The sequence below is a fragment of the Numenius arquata genome, chromosome 16 (genome assembly GCF_964106895.1).
Source record: "Numenius arquata chromosome 16, bNumArq3.hap1.1, whole genome shotgun sequence".
In the NCBI taxonomy this organism is placed as follows: Eukaryota; Metazoa; Chordata; class Aves; order Charadriiformes; family Scolopacidae; genus Numenius; species Numenius arquata.
In genome coordinates, this window is record NC_133591.1 from 5,273,739 (window position 1) to 5,295,984 (window position 22,246).

Below are 22,246 nucleotides of genomic sequence, written 5' to 3' on the forward strand. Positions count from 1 at the left end.
GCTGGACACGCTTCCCAGGGTGCTCGGTGCTGCCCTCCGCTGCAAAGCTGCGCGGATCCGGCCCGGCGGAGGAGGAGGAGGAGGAGGAGGAGGAGGAGGAGGAGGAGGCAGCCACCACAGCTCCCTGCCACCCGCAAAGGTGTCCCCAGCTACAAAGCAGGAGATGCCGAAGGTCCCCAGCCTCCCCCCCGTAGGAGCTGCTCCTCCCGGGGGAGACGCCGGTGCCCGCCATGGCGAAGGGAGGCGGCGGGGGGAGAACGCGCGGTTTCCCCCTTTGCGGAACGAAAGGCAACGCGCTCCCGACCCACCCGGACGGGGTCTTACCGGTAGCAACGGCGAGGATCGGCCCGGTCCTGCCCGGCAGCGGCGGCGGCGGCGCCGGCGCGTCCCGGGAACAAGGTCGGTAGGGGGCGTGGCTTTCGAGATGGCCCCACCCCCTCCCGGCCCCGCCCCCTCGCTGCGGCGCGGTCCCGGCCCCGCCCGCCCGTTAACGGGGCACCCGCCCCCCCCCCCCCCGCTACCGCCCTGCATAAACCCTGCCCCGACCCAGCAAGGGCAGCCCGAGCGTTTTCCCCAGCTTAAAAAGTTGGTTTTGGGTTTGGGTTTTTTTTTGCAAAAATAAACATTTTCGTTATTATTATTTTTATATTATTTTATTGGGTTTACTCAATTCCCGCAGCAGAGGGAGAAAATACAACAGGCGGCTGGGCTCCCAAACCAACCAGGACAAGGGCTCGACGCTGGGGTTTTTTTTAAATTAACCCCTAAATAGGGACTCAACAGGGTGTTTTTTTTTTAAATTAACCCCTAAACAAGGCTCAACCAGGGTTTTAAATTAACCCCCAACGCAGAGAGGGATACAGTTTCAAGAAATCCAACTTATAAATTATTTTTCCCCTTCAAGTCCCCACAGCAGCTCCGGAGGGATGGCAGCGCTCAGGCTCTTCCCTGGCCGGCATCTGTGCATCCAGCTGGGCTATATAGGTGACAGAAGGGCTGGTCGGTGCCATTATCCCAAAGTTTTCCTATATTTTTTGAGTGCTGGACTTAAAAACACCACTATAACCCCCACCAGCACAGGAACAGGCTACAGGATTCCTGGAGGTCACTCCATTTCCGGAGAGAACAGAATGGTGATGTTACAAAGGAAAAACTCATTTTTCTCTGCCTGGATAACCAAAAATAAAACCATCACGTTCTACTGGTGATTTTATTTCTGCTAATTAGTGCTTAAAATTTAAAAAAAAAAAAAAAAAAAAAAAGCTCACGCCAGGCCATTCCCACGTCCACCGGGAATGCAGTCAGACCTGGCGTGACTCTTCCCGGTTCAGGCGGACAGTGAGGAGGACACTTTTAAGTTGTAGGAAACAAACCACAGCGTGGCTAAGCTGGGTCTACATTTTGGATCACTCCCTGGGCTTCCACGCAACTACTCCCCAGGGAACAGCTTCCATGCTGTAGCCAAGGTGAAGCTTTTTTGGCAAGACCGAGTCTCTCACTGCCGAAGCATCCATGAGGATGGTGCCACTTCCCTCGGGATGGTCCAAGGGCAAACCTGGACTGGGAAGGGACTGAATAGACACCCTCGTCTGAACCTTCCCCTTCCTTTCTCCCCAGGACAGAGCAGGCTTGTCTGCGCCCTGGACTCCCCATGCAGCTGGGCCACAAACCTCAGGGACAGTTCGTGCTCCTGTCCCCGGCCCTGCGGGACCCCCGAAAAAGCCCCAGAGGCTAACTGGTTTTCTTCACGCCGGACATGCTCTGCTCAGGCGGCAGGACCGTCTCGATCTGAAACGACACAAACTGGCCCTTCTTCAGCTTCTTCAGGGAGCTGGCAGTGTTGCTCCCAAACACGTTCTCTTCCACTTTGAAGGCAAGAGAGGGCAGGCCCCGACTTTTCCTTTTCACACTCTTCCGCTCCCGTTTGTAGGCTGTGGTCATGTTGGCGACCACCTGGAAAGTAGATTGCTTGGGTTGGGCCTTGAGATGCCACTTAAAAATCAACTTAAAAACCCGCCTCACGCGAGCTTGGCAAGCGAGAGCCGGCGCTGCGGCGTGCAGAGCTCAGCTGGGCAAGCCCAGGCCGTGCCAGCAAGCACCAGCACGGCTGGTTACACCCGGGTGGCAAGGGAGGGACTAAGCAAGGTCTTTCCAGCCTTATTCTCACCAACCCCAAACTAGCAGGAGACCTTGCAAAAAAACCCTGTGATTTCATGGCTGTGCTCAGGGGAGCTGTTAGTTCTCCATCAGTAGAGGGCAGAAAGGGATCTAGGCTGGAGTAACATAGAGCCAAAGGAAACTCTTATCGCCTCCTGTTAATCACAGCCCCAATCCTGGCCCGTCTGCAGGCGATTGTCAGCCACCTGGACAGCAGAAGTGTCTTTACGGAGCAGGCAGGATGCTTTGGTGTTACCCAGACGGAGCTCTCACTGCCCCGTGCCACGATGGGCATCTCCATTTCTCAAAAGGGGAATCCGAGCTAGCGAGCCTGAGCTGCCACAGGGATCAGCTGGGAATAGATCCCACATACTCAGCTCCCAGGCCTCTTCCCTCCTGTCCTGCTTCACTGCTGCTATTCCCTGGCAAGAAAAATCAGAGTCCCGGTGGGATCAGAGCATAACTCTGTCCGAGTGTGAGAAATGACTGAGCAAACAAAGCACTTGAGCCTTGTCTATTATTTGTCGGCACACAGATCACCAAGCACTTTATAGAGGACACTGAGGTAATTTTTCAAGTCAGGAAACCAAGAAAGAGAGAGACAAAATGACTGGCCCAAGGTCACCCAGCACGTCAGAGACAATCAGGAACTGAATGCTGGCCTTGCTCCCCAAATCCAGCTCTCTGCCCACTGGGCCACTAGTCGTCATGGTGGCCTCAACCTCCCCAGTTTCTCTCCTCCCATTATAGGGCAGGGTTACTTTTTAACCTTCGTAATTACACAGCATGCCCCTAAAAGCTTTTTGTCCCTGTGTAAGGAGGGACTCCCTTGGCTGATCTGAGATGCAGATTACAAGGCAGTGCTGGGCAGGCTGGGACACAGCTCTCATTAGCCCTGATGGGGTAAGCCAGTCCCTCATATTTCATCACAGCTCTGAGCAGCAATACCACCAGCTTCCCCTTCGCACCAAACGGTGCCGGCTCAGAGGGTCCGGCTCTGCTCCCGCTGCCCTTGACACACATCAAGGTGCCATCGGCCACCTCTCCTCTCAAGCAGTGATTATCTAGCTTCTGCCTTGGTCCTTCCCAGCTGGACACGCAGCCTCCCTGCCACGCTCGAGCCCATCAGCTACCTGCTGAGCTTGGTGACAGGAGAGAGCCTGCAGGCAAAGGACTGCTGTGGGATGGCACTTCTGGACAGATGGGGCCAGGGGTTCTTTCCAAGTGCCTGAGCAGGCGCACGCTGTGGCATGATCCTTGTAGGGGCAAATCCACTCTGCGGCTCCTGCACAGCCCGGTGCACGGGACCCTGCCGGGGCTTAGCTGCAGAGTGATTTCAAAGCACCGCAAGACTTACAATTTCTTTCACCGCGTTCTGCTGCTCCTGAACCGCGGCCGTGAATGGCGGGAGGCTGTCTGCCTTACCAGAGCTAGCCCCTTGCTCTTTAGAGTCCTTGGCAAAATCCACCTGCAAGGTAACAGATATTTGGGTGTTAGTCTGTAACCGCTCCAGTGGCAAACCTTCTACGAGACTCTCCTTTGTCGAGAAGTTACCTCGGACGAGAGGCACACGTATCTGTTGAACATGAGGAAGAATGGGGTGTACTTCGTGACAGAGTTGACTGAGGTGCGGAAATCGAAGAGCACGGGGTCGAGGTGGGTGTCCCACTCACTGGGTTTCTCGTTCACCACGTTGCAGATAGAGGATTTGAGCACCTCGGCGCTGCGGTCGTCCAGGCCTGTGCAGTCTGCGGGCTCTGCAGCAGTGAGGATCTGTGAGATGTTCCAGCGCTCGCATAAATGCCGGCTGACCTGCAAAGGTGGGGGTCATGCCCACGGGAGAACAAGGCAGGTTTGCACCCCAGCAGCTAGCAGCACCCACAGCATGAGATGGCACTGTCCCCGTGCCAAGAGATGCTGCTCAGCAGAAAAAGCTCCCCAGAAAAGTTAGAGCCTGAGAAAATGTTTTGCAATGACTGTTCCCATGCTTGAGGCTTCCCACAGCACTGGGAAGCTGGGTTAATCCCAGGGTAGGGCAGGAATCTCATGGACATGGCCTCACAGGACCTTTCCTTCTGAGTGGAGAGGCTGCAGTGCGGCTGCAGGACTTGCATCACAGAACCACAACCTTAAATCCTTGACAGGATGGAAGCACTGGGCAAATCATCTACTGCTGGCGACAGGGCTGGGGCAGGGAGTAGGCAGCATCAGCTCCTTGCCCCCTACTAATGGCACACTGCAACTCTGCCTTCGGGACCTGCTGCCCAAAACCACTGCTGAAGGTCATGCTGCTTTTCCCTGAACCACCCAGCACCTGACCTACCTCCTCACAGAAGTCCCAGCTCTGACTGGCGTAAATGTTCTTGGATGCTCCAAACCTGAACAAGAAGAGGGGACACAACTGGTTTTACTCCATCAGCTGCAGGGCAGAGCCAGAGTTCAATCCTCATGGGAAACAGGACACAAAAGTGATGGAGACCCTCCAGTAGAGCTGGTGCTAAAGAGTCTGGGATGACCTCACCTCCCCAAGAGCAGACAAAGGTCTGCTGGTTCCACCTGCTCCAAAACAGCCAAGCCTGTTTGCCTTTGAATAATAAGGCAGCAAGAAAAACAAGCAAAGTTTCTTGATCCGAATGCAATTCTCTACTGGCCACAAGCATTTTCCACAAGGACAATGTCACGTGGTGGTGCGAATGCAAAATAGCCACTTTCTAGGAGGGATCAGGGAATAGTTTTAAAACTTCTGCAGAAAACTGGGGCACCAGCTCTCTTGGCCTTGGGGCTACTCAGAGAACCACTTCTGCCTCTTTCTTCCCTCCCCTGGTAACAAGAGGGTAACAGGCTCTTCCCAAGTACTTTGTAAAGAGCGTCTGAGAGGCACTGCATGGTCTCTCCCATAGAAGGGAGAGTTCCTGCTCTTGTGGACATTGAGTATTTTTGGAACATGCAACCCAGTATGCTGCATCTCACTGCAGAGGTGCAATGTAACCAACATCAGAGGAGCTCACCTGTAAAACACTGTAGCTAGGGCTTTAGCCACCGACAAGGGATCTTTCTTCTGCAGAGGAGCAGCTTCAACCCACTTAGTGAAGTAGTCGGTCACAAGGAGGACATGTGTATTGCTCTGGCTCGTCTCAGGAAAAGGTCCTGCATAAACAAGCATCAAGAAAAATCAATGTGATGCCGTAATATCAGCCAAACAAGGCAAGTTGAAAATCCAGCCCAGCAAAACAAGCGCTGCGAAAACGACGGCGACTCCTTTACTGCAATGTCATTCGGCCAGTACGCTTCTGTGACCTTTGTCAGCAAAAATACACCCATCACAGCCTCAATTCTGGGAAGTAACACCTGCCCGCCCGCCCACAACTCCCATTGTGTGTGGAGAGGGAGCCGAGCCAGCCACACGGATCAGGTTGCACCCTGGTAGGCTGCCGTGGCCTCCTTAGCACCTCCTCACACCTCCTCACCACAGGCAGCTTTCAGTGGCGTGCGTGCGGCAGTCAGTCTGCCACGCTTCCTGACAGCTGGTGTGGAAGCCTTGAAGAGCCTGTCTGTCAGGCGCAAACACTCACCATGAATGTCTAATCCCAGCACTTCCCAGGGTGACTCCACTTTGACAGGCCTTGCTTTCCGCGATACGTTCTTATTGTGCTCTGCGTTCTGGCACGTTTCACACATTTTGATCTGGAAAGGGAAAAGACGTTATCAAAGGACTTTAAAATACACTGACGAATTCTGTCAGATTCAGACTGGACAGGTTATGAAGGGATGAAAGGGACAGCACGTCTAAGCAGCTTCCTTCTATCCAATAAAAACAGCAGGATGTGAGAAAGAGAGGACAAAACACAACAGGCTGATGCAGCTCACCTTTCACAACACTTACCCGACAGCTTTCTCTGACACAATAACCAATTTTCTCAACATGGCCTGTAGCTAAGGTATTTCTCACGCTATTTTTAGGAAAACATTTATTGTACTTTAAACTTCTACTGCTGGCTAGAAAAATCATCAGCCCCAGGATGCTGGAAGAGCGTGGGCTGCTCAGACCATGCAACGCAACCACACTTCTTCAAACCACACTGTTGCAGAGCCCTGCTGCAGGGAACTTTCGGCAATAAAACAGGTAAGGCAAAGCAGCCGAGGAGAGCCGGTGGAAACACTGAGCTCCTCCTGTTACAACAGTTTAGGGAACTGGGCAGCTCTGGTAGGAACCCAGACTGCTCAAAGCCAGACTCAGCAACACTTATCTGAAACAATCCCGCATTCCCACGCCGGCCAAAACTGCCCTGCACGAGGAGGCCTACCTGGGCAGGTTTCCTGACGCTCGGGGGAAAGACATCCTCCAATCTATCCAGCTGCCTCGGGACGTTCCAACAGTTTCACCTGCAGAGTTACTTAGTGTGTGGCTTCAAAGCAACAGGCACTAGAAACGACATCATCCCTGCATCGGGGCTCTTCTAGCTGCTCACTTGGGACTGCTGCCTGAACATCCTGGGAAATACTGGTGTCACTGACATGATCAATGCTCTCAACTTACCCAGTCCACAACATCCTTCACAATCCCCAGCCAGTAGTACCGGCTCTGAATCCGGTGCACGGTCTTTTTCTGGCCCAGATGGTTTCCGATTTCGGTGAAATGGCTTTCCAGAAAGACTTGCCGCCTCCGTTCAGGATCCACAATCACCTCGCGCTTTTCCTCCTTCTTGGGTCCCACATAGTAGAGGCAGCCGCCTGCGGATGTGAGAGGTTTATCTAAAATGGCACACGACGTGCTCTCCCAGCCATTTCAGCTACTCAGTCCCAGTCAAAGGGTCATTTTCTACAGCGGGAAAAACAGGTGAGAGACAACAAAGGGGGACTGTTGTCTTGGGATCTTCTGTAACGCCTCTGGGAAGCTGCTAAACTGGAATCATCCCCAAATAAACCCAGGGACTGCTCTTCTGCACTCAGGGCTGAGTAAAATCCTCTGCTACGATAAAGCCGCCCCACGTCTCCCTCTCTGCAGAGGGCAGAGAAGCCACCCATCCTCCCTGTGCTGTGACGAAGGATTATCTCTCCTCATGTGCGTGGGGAGGCCGGCACGTCTCTGTCTGCCTGCCAGCGGGTCACTGTCCCCACACACCGCTGCAGCGTCCCTGGGCCTTGCCAGCCTGCTCGGGGAGGCCTTTCCTCAGGGGGGAGGCCTCTCCTCAGGGGGGAGGCCTCGGCCAAGGCAGGCGCTGCCGCTGTGCCCCCTACCCCACCCTCCCCCTCCTTTGACAGGCCCCGTCCGGGCTGTCCCGCGGTACCACCCGGGTCCCCACCGTCGACGACGAACTTCTGGGCGTAGCGCTTGAGGTTTTTCCTCTTGATGGAGCAGAAGCTGGGCGGGAAGCAGCCCTCGGCCAGCAGCCGGTAGATGTCCTCGAACTTGCTGCTGGGGCCGCACGACTCGGCCGCCACCACCTCCTCCTCGGCCACCTGCAGCGCCGAGTCCATGGCCAGCATGGGCCGGGCCGGGCCGGGCCGGGCGCCCCGGGGCCGCGCTCCCCCCCGCCCGCGGGCGCGCGCACATCAGCCGCGCGCGCCCAAGCGCGGGCGCGGCCCTGGGAGGGGAGGGGCGTGGCGGTGGCTCTCAGGGACCGTCTGCAAATAACACTCGAAGACAGTTGCCGCCCCAGCCCCGCTCCTCAGCACAGCACTCCGCATCCCCCACACCCCGCATCCCCCCCACCCCGCATCAAAGGCGCGGGTGTCCCGCCCGCGGCGCCGCAGTCCCCTGCGGTGTCAGCGCGGACCCCAGGCGCTCCTTGCCTGTTGCAGCCACAGGACAGCCACGGAGCGGGAGTGCGGCATGCGCCTTGCCAAGAACTGAAGGGGGGGAGGAGGGGCTGTGGGGGTGCAGCACCTCTGCAGGCCGCGGCGACGCCACCGAAATGACAAAAAAAAAAAAAAAAAAAAAAAAAAAGCATAAAACGGAAGAAAACGGGCAAGTCTCGCCTCCCCTCGTTTCAGTCCGCGTTCGGAATTTGCCGACGCGCCCTGGGCCCGGCCGGAAGCGGCTCTCCCCGTCGCGGCGGAGCCATTTGGCGGCTGGACCTGCGCCCGGCGCCTCCCCTGCCCGCCGCCGGCGGGAAACATGTCCGCCCGCCGCCCGTTCCGGGCCTGCGCCTGCTTCTTCTCCGACAACGTCTTCGTGGGGCGATATGGGCTGCACGTCCGGTACCGGGATGAGGGGCAGCTCCGCCGCGAGCACGGGCGGGTAAGGGCGGGGCGGCGGGCACCCCCCCACCCGGCGATGGCCGAGGCCGGGCGGTGGGTGACGGGCCGGGTGTGTTGCAGGCGCTGCGGGAGCGGGGCTGCCGGAGCGAGGAGGACTTCAGAGCCGCGCTGCGGGAGGTAAATGGCCGGTAAATCCTGTCAGGGCGGGCCGGGGGCTTCGCTTCCCGTGGTGAGGGGCGAAGGCCTCACGGGGGAGAGGAGGGGGGGGCACACACCGCACCCCGGCTCCCCTCGGGGCATCCCCCGCACACGGGTGGCCTGGGTGGCCCTGAGGGGGGTTCGCTGAAGCCACAAGCCCCGTCGGAGCTGAGCCGCAGGTCCCCGGTGCCTGGTCCTGATCAAACCCGGTGCCGGGCAGAGACCGAAGGGAAGAATTGCCCCGCGGCGCCTGGATGCTGTCAGTGATGTGTTTACACTGGAAACGCCCTGGAAGTAAATACTGTAATTCAACACATTATTAAAATGGCCTTCTCTGCCATCTGGCCTAACTGGGTTTGGTCACCTGGCTCCCAGCGACCTTCTAGTTTGTCTTTCCTCGTCCAGTCTTTTAGAGAATGCCTTAAGGTGGAGTCACCCGGGGGTTCCACGGTGGTGTTCACATGAGCTCTGCTGCAGAAGGTTATCCCAGGAACATCCCCCTGGGCTCTCCTTTAGGGAGGGATCTGTCTGTCTGTCCAGGCTGGGGACAAAGATTTGTCACATAACCAGCTCCAATTTCATTCCAGCACTAAGGGGACAGACAGGTTCTTTTTGGGATCCTTGGCAGGATGATGCCAGCACTAAGTCGTAGTTATAATTAAAACTTTATTTTCCTAGCAGTGTATTATGCTTAGTATAGCACAGAATTTATTATTAGAATGGCACAGCATTTCTACAAGCAGAATCAATGGAGCACGATAAGCAGTATAATACAGAATTTATAATACAACTTCACTTGGGATTTCTACATCCTAACTTAATTTATAATTTCTAATCCCCTAGATCCTAACTTAATCTATAATTTTAAACCACCTGGACCCTCTGCGGATTGGGTCAGATCTCAATACATCGTTTGCTGTACCAACGTAACCATCATAATCTAGACTCAAAAATCATATAAAAGAATATGAGACACTCACTCAATCCTTGGAGAAAGCAAATGATGGTGGAGATGTCCCTGGTCACAGCTCTCACTGTCCAGCAGCAGTTCAGGTCTGAGTTCCCTGCTTGGGACTTGTGACTCCTTGATTTTATAGACAGTGCTCTGGGTGCTGTTACGCTTCCCTGTTCTGTGACAGGGTCATCACCACCACTGGGCTGGCCAGGTGCCTGGACCTTCAAGGCTGGCAAGGAAGGGAGTAACCGGCCTGGTGCCCAGGAACCTTGAGGCTGTTAGGGAGGGGAAGAAGAAATCTGTTTGGTTTGTCTACTTGGTTCACAGGACCTTCAGAGCCTGATAATGAGGGAAAGGGAGCAAATACAGGATCCGCTCCTTCACAAAGAATGGATGTTTGCCTTATAAAATGGCGTTAGTTGCTAACCACATTACCAGGGATCAGGAGCAGGGGGTACTGCTCCCACCCTCCTTCCTTTTTTGCTGAGGAATGTTATAAACTAATCTCGTGGGGGGTTATTAAATAGGAAGAGCTGCCTGAATCAGCTGCTAGTACAGCTGTTTCCTCTGAAATGACAGATTAGCCTATCCCCACAACACTTAGCAGTAATCTCTTCATGACAAGTCCTGTCTCCCACCCAGCAAATGTCTTTATTTTGGACAATGCTTATATTGTCAGAACATAAACCAGACTCTTAAAGCGTAGGCTGGCAATTCATGAGGCGTCAGAATGCCTGAAAGGGCTGAAACCTCGCAGCTCCACTTGACACATCCATGGAAAGACTTCAGTTATTTTTTAAGGCATTTGTAATGAGAACGTGTCTCAAATCCCTTTTAGGCATTTGGCTTTTCAGATATTTATTGGACTTGTCTTGACTACAGAAAAGCAAAGGCATACATTCTGTCTCCCAGAGGTGCCCAGAACAAAAATAATGGTTTAGAACAATGAGCAAATTCCTGGAATTGTTTTGGCTATCCCTTTTGATTTTCTAACAATATGCTCTATTGTTTACTTGTAGATTGAGGCAGAAGTGCAGAGAAGAAAACAGTTAATTCATCAGTCAGAGGAACGCAAAGCCATCATCTCAAAGTCCTACAAACGAAAACACCCCGAACTGTACATTCTGCAGGTAGACAGTACGTTTGGAATCTATTTTGCACCCAAGGAATTGCCTGAGTATTTTTGCAGTAGGAAACCCTCTTCTCGGGATTGCTCACAGTGCTAGGGCTGAACTGAATTAAAACCAAACCGTAGCAGATTGAAACTGAATTAAACTTTCACAGTGTAGCGTGTTCTCCAGGCAAGATTCTGCCTGGCTTTTAGCCAGGTAACGATCATTCCATATTGAAGTTGCACCAGCACATGGTACTGGACTCCAAATACCATTAGTAATTGAGACCTAAAGCATCACTGCAGCAAACAGGGTTGGTGAGGTCTAATGAGCAGCCACAGAAATCAGCCTTTGTGGGCTTAACATACAGACGAGTTACTAGTTACTAGCAGATGAAGGGAGGCAACAGGCTGCTTGCATGTGTACACTCCACCACAAAGGCAGGGATTGCCCTCTTTGTTGTGGGCTACTCTGCTCTGAATTTCCTCATGTTTGCCAGACCAAAGACTTCCCAGCTGGATAATTAACCACAGATCAGCAGTAACACATAAACAAGTTCACACAGATTTACTGCTCTGTAACAAGTAACAAGTAGTACTTTAGTAACTTTAGTAACAAGTTCCGCTGTTGTCTGTTCTGCTGTTGCCAGTAATGATCTGTGGGGGTAATGCTTAAAGCAGAGCATAGTCACTCTGTTGTGCTGAGGCCATGACAAGATACTAAATATACTAGGAAAGACTTGGTACTTACATGTTAGGAGTCCATAATGTGAGCCATGCTCTTTCCCACCACACTAAGGGTAAGTCTGGCCAGTTATACTCAGAAACCCATGAAACAGAGCAAGCAGCAGTTTACTGAAACCACCAAGAAAAACACTAGTAACATTCTGTGTTTCCTGCCACAGAAGTAACCCAAGTGTGACTATCAGCCTTGCTTCCTAGACTCTACATGTTTTCCCGTGGCTGCCTGGAAGTCCATTTCCCTTTTGGGCTGTAAAAGACTGCACAGGCTAATTGTGTTTTTGTGTATTTTTATCATCCTTCCCTTGACGCCAGGATTCATTCCTGGCCCCAGATTTTCTAGAAATCGTGAGATACTGCACATCGCCAGATGCTCATCTCCATGGCCTCCTGCGCTACATTGAGTCCTTCTCAGGTAAAGAAAACAACACATCACTCGCAAAGATCTTCCCGAGTGACACTGCAACTTCGGTGATGACAGCTGTTTTCAAGCCCTGTGTTTAATAGCTCAGATTTGGTACACAGCTGAGACAAACAGGATGTTATTTTCTGCTTGACAAGAGTCTCTGGAGAGGCAGTATTGTGCAGCAGTTATGCTCTGGATGAGATCCTGTTTTCTGCTTTTCCAATCCCAGTTTGCTGATGTCTCATCAGAGGCTGTAGCTGCAGCAGGGCTGGGGTTTTGGTTGTACTACAACCTCACGGGGGAGCCTGCTGAAGGAACACTGTTAGTTTGGGGAACTTGGTTTTCCTTCCTGAAGTGCTTTACCATTTCAGACAATCCCAGTTGGTTAGTCTGAGCTGAAATTGTTTAGAGTTCAGTCTTTTAAAAAGTCATCAAGGTTTTCAGCTTCCCTGGTGGCATCCGTGAAGCTCTCTCCCTGCCAGAAATGCTGACAAAATGTAGAGGGGAAGCTGCAAAGTTACCTGCTTTTCTCAAGACAGAAAGAAAGACACGAATGTTGTGCACGTGCAGGGTTCCTGTATATGTCCAAGGCACAATTTCCAGACACCCAGGCTTTTTACACTGTCTTTATCTCAGCTTCTGTATTCTCAATACTGAGCTCCCCTGACACAGACCTTTAGAACTCTACCCCGAAGGGCAGCTCAGAAGCCCTGGTCTTCCCAGAAGGCCAGTATTGGATGAGTAAATCCCCCATCCCCTAAATAAGACCTTGAGTCTCCTTCTTCCAGGAGGCTGTATTCACAGTGCCCGTGATGAGCCCTTGATTCACCACTCTCCCTCCAGACCCTCTCAAAACATTTCCTTGGCACATTCAGCAGGCACTTTAATCAGTGCCAGATCTCCCAACTGGATGGGGAAACCTGGAAACGAGGGGCCAACATGACAAACAACAAATACATCCCAGAGCCCATCCCGAGGAATGGTTCCAGCCCCTTGAGCAGCCTGAGCACTGAGTGAAGCGTGTGGGCCCTGTGTTCTCACTGGCACCAGCACAATACAGCTTGGCAGCATGACAGCCAGCAACACTCTCACCTGTTATTTTCCCCAGCAAACGGTGTCTCCCTTCTCTTGGCAGATAAGAGGATCTATCGACTCCCAGTGTTCACAGAGGAATTCTGCAAAGCCTTTGTGGATGAGCTGGAGAACTTTGAGCAGTCAGACATGCCCAAAGGCAGGCCCAACACGATGAATAACTATGGGGTAGGACTCACTAGCTCTTGTGCTTCTTTAGGGGGAGCATTCACAAGCAGATGCCATTTATCTCCTCTCTTCCCACTCCTTTTCCTTCCAAAATGCCTGTAATTTCAGCACAGAGCAGTTTGAGTACAGCCCCTTTGAAGTGAAAGGGTTGAGGGAATGTAAGGAGATGGGGTGGGAGTTGCTACCTGAGAGGAAAGAGCACCTTGTATTTAAGTAATACACGTTTAATTCAAGGAGTCCATTTTTAAAGAACACAACTTTTCATCTTACTCTGTCTTTTCCCCAACACTTTCTACCGTGAGCCTCCTTCTTTTGCCTGTAGCTGGAGCCTTTGCTCTAAAGTTCTTTATCTGAGCAAGCAGCAGGGTTGGAAGAGAACAAGCCAGCTCTGCAGCAGCTCTGATGAAGCAGCAGGTGTAGCTGGTCAGCTGTTCCCATCTCCTCTCTTTGAGACAGGTTTTGCTAAATGAGCTTGGGATGGATGAAACTTTCATCACACCCCTGCGTGAAAAATACCTGCGGCCCATAACGACACTGCTTTATCCTGACTTGGGAGGCGCTTGTCTGGACAGCCATAAAGCGTTTGTTGTCAAGTACGCACTAAACGAAGATCTGGATTTGAGCTCTCACTATGACAATGCAGAAGTCACCTTAAACGTTTCCCTGGGAAAAGATTTCACAGAAGGCAACTTGTACTTTGGTGATTTCAGCCAGGTACTGAGCTTATTCCTGATCTGGACCCTGATTCCCTTCCCCACCTCCTGATTTCAAGGCATTAACTGTGTTCTGAAAAACACTCACTTCCTTCTGACAGTCAAATCTACTCTCTCCCTCCTTCATTTTTAAAAATGTCTTGGTTATACAGGAGCCTTTTCTGCTACAAGCACATTACCAATATTCAAGCTAATTGCAGCCAAGTCAGAGAGAGGACAGAGACAGCTGTCGTGCTAGAAACTGGAGTGAAGTAAACCAGCCCATTTTTCCCCAACTGCAGTAGTGAGCAGGGAGGTGCTGAGAGGGAGAGAGAGAAGAGACTTAAATCTCTAGCCCCTATTTCCAGGGGATTCTTGGCAACAGAGGAGTAGAATCACCCCTACACTGGTGAAACAGGTTTTTTTTGATTGAAATTGTGTCTTTAAATTCTTTCTGGGCCTGGCACTCAGAATGTCTTGGAAACAGTTGTACTAAACGGCTGCCGAGCCACCCCTGAAGTGGATGCATTTCAGAGGCGCAGTGAGTCCTCTGCACATTGCTCACTGGGTGCTGTAGGTGAAGAAGTAACAAGTAAAAGTTTCAGCTATTTGAGCACTGTTTTGCTAGGGAATTTCTGATGTAATGCTGTATCTGCCTCCCTTTGTTCCAGGATCCTACCCCTGTGCCAAAGTACATAGAGATTGAACACGTGGGAGCCCAGGGGCTGTTACACCGAGGGGGGCAGATCCACGGGGCGCTTCCTGTTGCCTCCGGGGAACGTTGGAACCTCATTATTTGGATGAGATCATCTGCCATCCGCAACCAGCTCTGCCCCATGTGCAACAAGAAACCTGAGCTGGTGGAAGCAGAGGGGTTTGGAGATGGGTTCACAGAAACTCTCGAAGATGATGCGCCCGAGACTGTGAATGTCTGTTCCTTGTGGTAGCAGACAGCAGGGCCTGATTTCTCCAGACCAAGTTCCTTAAAGCTCCTTTCTGATCTCTCAGACTGCACTAACAGACTCTTTTGGATGCTTGAGTCATGTAGGACGTAGCTGTCGCCTTGGAAAGTGATGCAAAACCAACCTTGCTGGGGTTAGGGAAGCCCAGCTCGGACAGCTTGAAGAGCTGGTACGCAGCTCACCAGCGCTCACGCTCGCTGGAGGACTGCTTGGAAGACGTAGGAAGCCTTAACGCTTTGATTCACTGCAAAGGCTCTGTAAATATTCTCCGGTGTATGGGGAAAACACCCAAAGCCGCTTGGCCTTTGTGAAGACCTCTGTGCCAACCGCAGCATCGTGGGTCCCGCTGTAAACAGGAAAGAATGGTACAATAAAGCCCTGCACTTACCACTGCTCTGCTGTTTGCAGGGACTCCTGTCCTCTTCCAGGGGAAGGGGAAGAGCTTTTTTTTGCTGGGTGACAGCTCAAAAGCGAGATACAGGTGACTCACAAGAGGCTGCTGGGAACGGCATGGAATTACTGTCACCAGAGGTTTACCTAACCCAGGCTCAGAAAAATCCATCAGGAGCAATAGAGAGAGAACTGATCCCACAGTGTGGCTGAGATGATCTCTGATGGTCTCCACAAGCTCTTTCGAGCAGAAATTTCCCTTTCAAAGATTCTACGAACCTTATTAAGCAAGCAGAAACGGCCTTTAGAGGCAGAGCTCTGGGAGCTACCCTCAACATAGCAAAACTTGCCAGAAGGTGGCAAGACCATACATTTAACTCCCTTCCTTTAGTTATGTGAATAGGTGAAAATGTAAAATAATGCTCTCAAGCTGGGTGCAGCAGGCAGGCCTGGGGCTTCTTAATTTGGCACCAAAACCCCCCGGCAGCCGATGCCTTCGGAGGGTGAAGTGCTTTCCCTGCCTTGTGGCCGGAGATCACAGGCTCTCCCATCTACAAAACAAACTAAAGAAGCCAAATATCTCCTGATTTGGTGGCTGCGTATTGCTCTGTGGAAAATAAATTGGGTATGTTTGATACATACATACAGCGCTGCGTTTCTAAGGGGCTTTTTCATTCATTCAACTGCAGTAATTACAGCGTGTGGACTTTGCATCATTGCTAATTGTGAAAGGCTGATGTGAGCGGGTACAGCTCGCACGGAGGGTGCTGATTTAAGCCTTCCCAGCAGACCCCCTGTATTTTTGGCTGGGGACGCCATTAGCACACAGCGCTGATTAGCTATTCATTAGCAAAACCCTATTAAAATTGCATCTCGGGAGGGAAATCAGCTGTTGTATTTGTGTGCGGGGCCAGAATTATCAAGAGAACCGGTCGTCAAATCTCCTTCAGCGTGTCCTTCTGCAGAAAACGTTCGCGTTTCCCATCTGCGCCTGATTTAGGCCCAAAAATTTAATCCGGGGGGGCGATGCCCGCGCGGGACCCGGAACCAAAGAGCCGACCGCGGAACCAAAGAGCGCGGCTCGGTTGCCGGCCGGCCCCGCGCGCGGCGGCCGGAAGCGGGGGGAGGCGGGGGCGGAGGCGGCGACGGGTGCCCCGCTCGGGGCCGGCGGGGCCGGGCCCGGCCGCGGTGAGTCCCTCCCTTCCCCCTCCGTCCTCTTACCTGCGGCCGGGACGGCAGAGGGCACCGGGGGGGGGCGGCGGCACCTTCCGGCGGGGCGGGGGGGCTGCTAAAGAGCCGGACACAGGGAGGCCCCGCTCTTAAAGGGGCTGCGCCTTGCGCCGGGCTCTTAAAGGGCCAGCGCACCTAGTACTGAGCTCTTAAAGGGTCAGCGCACCTAGTACTGAGCTCTTAAAGTACCAGTGCACCTTGCGCAGGTTCTTAGAGGGTCTGCACGCCTTGTGCTAAGCTCTTAAAGGGCCAGCACACCTCTTGCTGAACTCTTAAAGGGCCAGCATGGCGCAGGCTCCCTGCGTTGGGTCCGGAAGGGTTGCCCCTCCGGCTGCGGGAGGCTCCCACCGCAGCAGCCGGGCTCCCGGCTCCCCGCCAAGGGCCGGGCCTGGGCCAAGCCGGGTGGACAGGAGGAGCTGTCCCGCTGTGGCCACGAACCTGGTGGTCGGGGGGGAGGTGAGACCCCAGTGTTGGGGTGAGACCCTAGCTTTGGGGCATGACCAGCCCAGGGTGCTGCTGTGATGGATTCAGGGCTTCTCCCCATCCTGCAGCATCGCCCCGGACTCACCGGGATGCTCCTGGCTGCACCCGCTCCGTACCCGTTGACCCTGTTGCCGCAGTTGTATAAAAGCGGGTCCTGCCACCATGTCCATGGATGGAGCGGACACGAGACCCAAGCCACCATGGCACCAGCAAGGCTCTGGTGCGAGGGACGGCTGCATGTCGATGAGGGGCTCTCATCCTCAGAAACTTCCCCGCTTGTCCTTAATTCTTTTGGGGTTTTTTTGTCTGATTGAAATTTCCGTTTGGAAATCAATCAAAGGTCTGATTCACTTGGGAGCGAATCGCCACTTGGGAACGTCGAGGTGGTAAACATGCCATTAATTAAATGCAGTAGTTGGAAGGTGGCTGTGAGAAAGCATTTCCCAGATACTGCTCTGCCGATGGTGCCAGTTTGTTTTTTAAATTAATGAGAGCATATATCACGCTGTCTCTGGCCTGTGGCTGCTGGCAGCCAGTTGGGCTGATGGACGGGGATGCCAGCTCAATGCATAATCTGTTTTCTAAAAGCAAATTGGAATATTAAAAATTCATTCTTCCCCTTGGCTTGTGCCTGCTCTTGGCATTTTAAATAATGGGGTGATTGACTCCGTGTTCGGCTTGGGGAGGACGTTTCACTCTGCTGACTGTCGCTGCAGCATTGATCACACCTTGCCGGCATCTGTCTGCGGGTGCAGCGTCCTCCCGATGGCTCCCAGCCCCATGGGGTGGCCCATGGCTGCCAGGGGGGCGGCCATGGGGCACAGCATGTCCTGCAAACGTGCCTCAGGCCCCTCGGTGCCTGCCCACGGTGGGGATCAGCCTGATTCTCTCCTAGTCATCATCTAGGGACGAACATGAGAAGTGCAGGGAAAACCTGGCGGAGGTTTTTCCTGGTAGAAAACCTCCTTGGGGACGGTTGTCTCGTGGCGGGCGAGGGCTGCCCAGGGACGGCAGTGCTGTCCCTTTGTGGCCCCAGCTCTCCGCTGAGGACTTCTTTTCATGGGTTGGTGAAATTCAGTTTGGCCACGGCTGCGTGATGGGTAACCTCGACCTACCCCTGCGCATTGGGAGCTCAGCGAGAGCGGGTGTGAGCAAAGAGGGAGTTTTAACAGGAGCAGGAATTCCAGGGCTGGTTGGCTCAGGGTTGGATTTAAGGTTTTTGGGGCTGCTGGGTGCGTTGCTGCTGAGCGAGGGTGGTTTCCCCCATAGTTGCTGATGTAACCTGTTCCCTCCAGGGGCTGATGCACGATGGCCCACGGCCAGTCTCGGAAGCGATCGCGAAGCAGGAGCAAAAGTAATTCTCGGAGCAGACAGGAGAGGAAGGAGAAGAAAAGGAGGAAAAGCAGCAAGGACTCACACCGGGGCAGCAGCTCTCCTCCCAGGAAGCGGACCTGTGGGTCTCACAGACACAAGTCGGGCTCAGCAGCAGCTAAGGAAGGTAGGGGAAAGGGCCGTGACCCCGCACTTTCACCACATTTCCCTGGGGCAGGTGCATAGAGAGGGAGAGGTGGGAGAAGAGGGTCCCTGCTTTTAGATAAATTGATGTCTGTTGCCTTGCTGTGTACTTTAACACTGTGATGTGTTAAAGGTGTCGGCACAGAGGGGTCTTTTCAGACAAGAAAGAAACCAGGATGGGAGGGGATGCCCAGCTGCCGCAGGGCCAGAGCTGCTCCACTCAACCTCTTCTTATGTATTGCAGAAAAGAAGAAGGAAGGAAAGGACAAGAAGAAGAAGGAAGGAAGGGACAAAAAGAAGAGGAAGGCAAGTACCTCTTCCTCTGAGACAGCATCTTCATCCACCAGTTCCTCTTCCTCTTCCTCCAGCTCCTCTTCTGATGACTCCAGTGACAGTGACTCCAAAACGAAGAGGAGTCGACACAGCAAAAAAAAGCGAGCGAAACAGAAAGACAAAAAGAAGAAGAAGAAAATAAAGAAGAAATCAAAGAAGAAGTCAAAGGAAAAGGCTAAGGAGGAGAAAGCCAAAGGAGAAGCGATGCCTGGCCCTTCGCTGGAGCAGTGGCAGAAGGAATCGCTGGACCAGGACTCTGGACCAGGTAATGATGGCGTTTTCCTCCTGCTGAAGCCAGGGCACACAAGTGTCATGGTGGGAAAAGACACTCGTGTGTCACCCTTACTGGGTCCCACGTGAGGTGTCTGAGGGAAGCAGGGCTGTGTACAGGGAGGGAGCTCCAGACTCTCCTCCCTCCTGTGCACTGTAGCCACCTTCGAGCCACACCAATAAATGTAAGGAGCCACAATCAGAGATTCATTTCTGAAGTGTTTAGATGGAGTTTATAGATGTTAGTGGGGAACAAAGATGCCAAATGGAAGGTCATGGTCAGCAGTAACACACTGGCAAAGCTGGTACTGGTTTTGGGACATGAAGTGGCTCTTCCTTTGCATGGGTCATCACTGAACCCTGGGTATCGGTGGGAAACTGGTGCGGCACGTGTGTCTGTTCACTGCAGGCGTGGTGCTGTGCCCCTCAGCCAGGAGCCGCCCCCACAAGCACGGCTCTGACTCACTGCTGCATTCCAGTTTTAACAGATGAACAAAAATCCCGAATCCAGGCTATGAAGCCAATGACAAAGGAAGAATGGGACGCGAGGCAGAGTGTCATAAGGAGAGTCGTGGATCCTGAAACGGGGAGAACCAGGTATGATCCCTGGGAAAAGGGAGACGGGTTGTCTGTCCCCATCCGTGTTGAATTGGTTGGAGTTCTGGAGGATGCTGGTCCATGGCACTGCAGTACTGTGCATGGACACAGGTCCTCTTCAGCAGCAAAGGCCTGAGCTGCTCCCTTGCGGATCCCCTCCCATCAGACCTGGTGTAACTTACCCAGAAAGTGACAAGTTTGACACCAAATTACCGAATTGTGCTGGGGCTCCATGCACGGGACACAGGGCTGTGTCCCAGCCAGCAGCTGCGGGATGCAGACAGCAGAGCACCCTGCTGCCCGAGGCAGAAGGTTTGTGCCTTGCTCTGTGAAGGGTTCAGCTTGTTCCCATTAAATGGGACTCTGCAACTGGGGCAGAACAGGAAGCAGAGGGGTGACTGGCTTCTCCTCACCCCACCACTCCATGCGCTTGCCTTTCAGCTCCGAAGCACTCACGGTCTCAGCCCCGGTTAACATCTGGGTGCAAGTGAGGAGGGAGTGTGTGTGCCCCGTGGGGTTACAGGCGACAATCAAACCCAAGTCCGTTTAGCTGCCAGATAGAAATGACCCATTTTTTTAATAAACTGCAAGCAGAAAACACGATGCTGAAGAGAATCAGGTATGACAAGTCCAGTCTTAAAATAGAAGGCAGCCTGCGGGGCTCAGGGAGGTGCGGAAGAAAGGTCGGTTCCCTGTAAGGCATGTAATGAAGACAATTAAATTTCTGTTCATGTTTGGACGTTTGAGCTGCCTCCGACACTGCTTGGAATTTGCTCAGCAAGGTGCTCCCCGGTCTGGCTGCCTTTCAGGCCCAAACTGGCTCCTGTTCCTGAATGGCTCTGCAGTTTCCTGGGGCAGCCAGGACCAGACCTAAACTTTATGTGGAAGAAGGAAGATGTTTTGCAGGGATCGCGGTCACTGCTGTTGATAGTGAAGCCTCTGCAGATGGTTGGGTGGCAGGAGAGGCTTTTATTGCGAGTGTTTTCTCTCACCGTGCACAAGCGTGACCAGCTGTGCTCACAGCAGACAGTGCCCACAGCCTGGGACAGCTGGCCCATGCAGGGGGATGCTGATTTCTCATCAGATGAGTAGCCCTCACGGCTCATGGCCTGTGCTTGTCTTCCAGGCTTATTAAGGGAGATGGAGAAGTACTAGAAGAAATCGTCAGCAAAGAGAGACACAAGGAGATTAATAAGGTAGTGGGGGACTTGCCACCAGCACGAGGTGCTGGTGGGTGGGTGGGTGGGTGCAGCTGGGGGAGCTGCTGCACCCGGAGGCGTTCTGTTGCCTCCCTGGGGACCCCATCAACCCTACCACGGGAATCCAAGCCCTGGCAGCTCTGCAGGGGCCCCCCACGGGTGGGTGCTGGTGGTCTTTCACCCTTGGCTTCACCCTGTGAGTGCCCACGTCTCTCCCTTTGCAGCAAGCCACCCGAGGGGACGGGCTGGCCTTCCAGGTGAGGACGGGGATGCTGCAGTGAGCGTGAGAGTCCCAGCTGTGCCAGAAGCCTGTCCTGCTGTTGGCAGCAGCCCAGACGTGAGCCTCTGTCTCTGGACCACGCAGACAGCACCACATCAGGATGCTTCCCCAGGAGCAGTTTCCAGCCGCTCTGTAAGTTACTGACTGGGAAGGAGAGTGACATTAATGGTTCATCTCCCAGTAAACAGCTTCTCCCCTCCCTCCCCTGACTGGGGCCAGCATGGCTGTAACACACTTGGGCCTGTTTACCCCACTGCCTCTTTCAGGGCAGGGCCGGAGGAGCTCAGCAGCACCCAGGGGACAGGCTCGCTGGTCCTGAGCACCTAGAGGTGCTGCAGCCCCTCAGCTCTGGGCTGCGGTGGGTAGAAGCCAACACTGCAACCAGGCCAGGGTATGCAGCTGGTGGCCACTTCTTCCCTTCAGGGGCTGCTCTTGGCCTCTTCCTTGCTGGATCTGCATGCCCCGCGTTTACCTGGTGCTGCAGGCTCCCCGGCCCTTCCCAGTCACCCACTCGCTCAGAGAGGAGCGGCTGTGGCTCCGCTGAGGCTGCAGCTCTCCTCTGCGCCTCCCAGTGCCACCCTCTGCTGGTTCCCAGGGGCTTTACTCTGCCTTTTTGCAGCTTCGTCTGGTGGGGTGGCGCTGGGGGAGCACGGGCCAGGCACACGGCACTGGGATGCCCCCAGGCGTGCTTTGCAGAGGGGTGGCTTTCCCTTCCTGTCCGTTCCTGCATGCGACTGATGTCCCTTCCCTGCAGCGCAGGCCCCAGGCAGTGTCAGGGCTCTGGGCTTCTCGGGGGCCGTGCCCACGGCTGCTGTGAAGCAAAGAGCTGGCCTTTCCCCCACTGCAAAGTCCACACATCTACAGATTGTTAAAAAAAAATAAAAAATAAAAGGACAAATGGGTTAAAGGACAAACAGGTTCTGCAGGAGTGATCTGCGCGGAGGGTTTCCATGTTCTGGTCACCGCTGTAACCCCATTAAACTGGCTCCTGCTCACGACTTGGGGTTTGTGACTTTGTTTCTAGAGTTTCCCCCCCCAAAAAAAAATAAAGCAGACAGAGAGGAGCCTTCCCATTTCTTTAATCTGTGTAACTCACAATGATACTGTACACAAAGCACACCCAGGCGTTGGAACGATGCACTAACAGCAAGGAGGAGAAGGAAGTTGTACAGAAGGTTTGTCACACACAAGCGAGTCATCGGCACGGTACTGTACACACAGGGGCCTACCCAGCGCGGCTGCCGGCGCCCTCGGGCATGCCCTCCG

At 53.6% G+C, this 22,246-nt stretch overlaps 2 protein-coding genes across 5 annotated transcripts; both read left to right on the forward strand.

The window, feature by feature from the left end:
• The first annotated feature begins 8,275 nt into the window (after positions 1-8,275).
• On the forward strand, positions 8,276-15,069 carry OGFOD2 (2-oxoglutarate and iron dependent oxygenase domain containing 2). Its single transcript, XM_074159691.1, has 7 exons — positions 8,276-8,398; positions 8,479-8,535; positions 10,531-10,641; positions 11,679-11,778; positions 12,905-13,029; positions 13,486-13,743; positions 14,393-15,069. Exons 1-7 carry the CDS (start codon positions 8,276-8,278, stop codon positions 14,666-14,668), a joined length of 1,050 nt encoding a protein of 349 aa, XP_074015792.1. The 3' UTR covers positions 14,669-15,069.
• Positions 15,070-16,214: 1,145 nt separating this feature from the next.
• On the forward strand, positions 16,215-22,043 carry ARL6IP4 (ARF like GTPase 6 interacting protein 4). Of its 4 annotated transcripts, XR_012463537.1 has the most exons (7): positions 16,215-16,261; positions 18,082-18,284; positions 18,546-18,899; positions 19,384-19,501; positions 20,628-20,697; positions 20,925-21,112; positions 21,247-21,977. XR_012463537.1 is itself a non-coding variant. In XM_074159648.1 (6 exons), exons 2-6 carry the CDS (start codon positions 18,095-18,097, stop codon positions 20,979-20,981), a joined length of 789 nt encoding a protein of 262 aa, XP_074015749.1. In that variant the 5' UTR covers positions 16,215-16,261; positions 18,082-18,094; the 3' UTR covers positions 20,982-22,043. The 4 variants fall into 4 exon arrangements, 3 of the variants coding, with proteins under 3 accessions (XP_074015749.1, XP_074015750.1, XP_074015751.1); XM_074159648.1 differs by having other exon boundaries at positions 20,925-22,043; XM_074159649.1 differs by lacking the exon at positions 16,215-16,261 and having other exon boundaries at positions 18,095-18,258; positions 18,589-18,899; positions 20,925-22,043.
• The last annotated feature ends 203 nt before the right edge of the window (positions 22,044-22,246 follow it).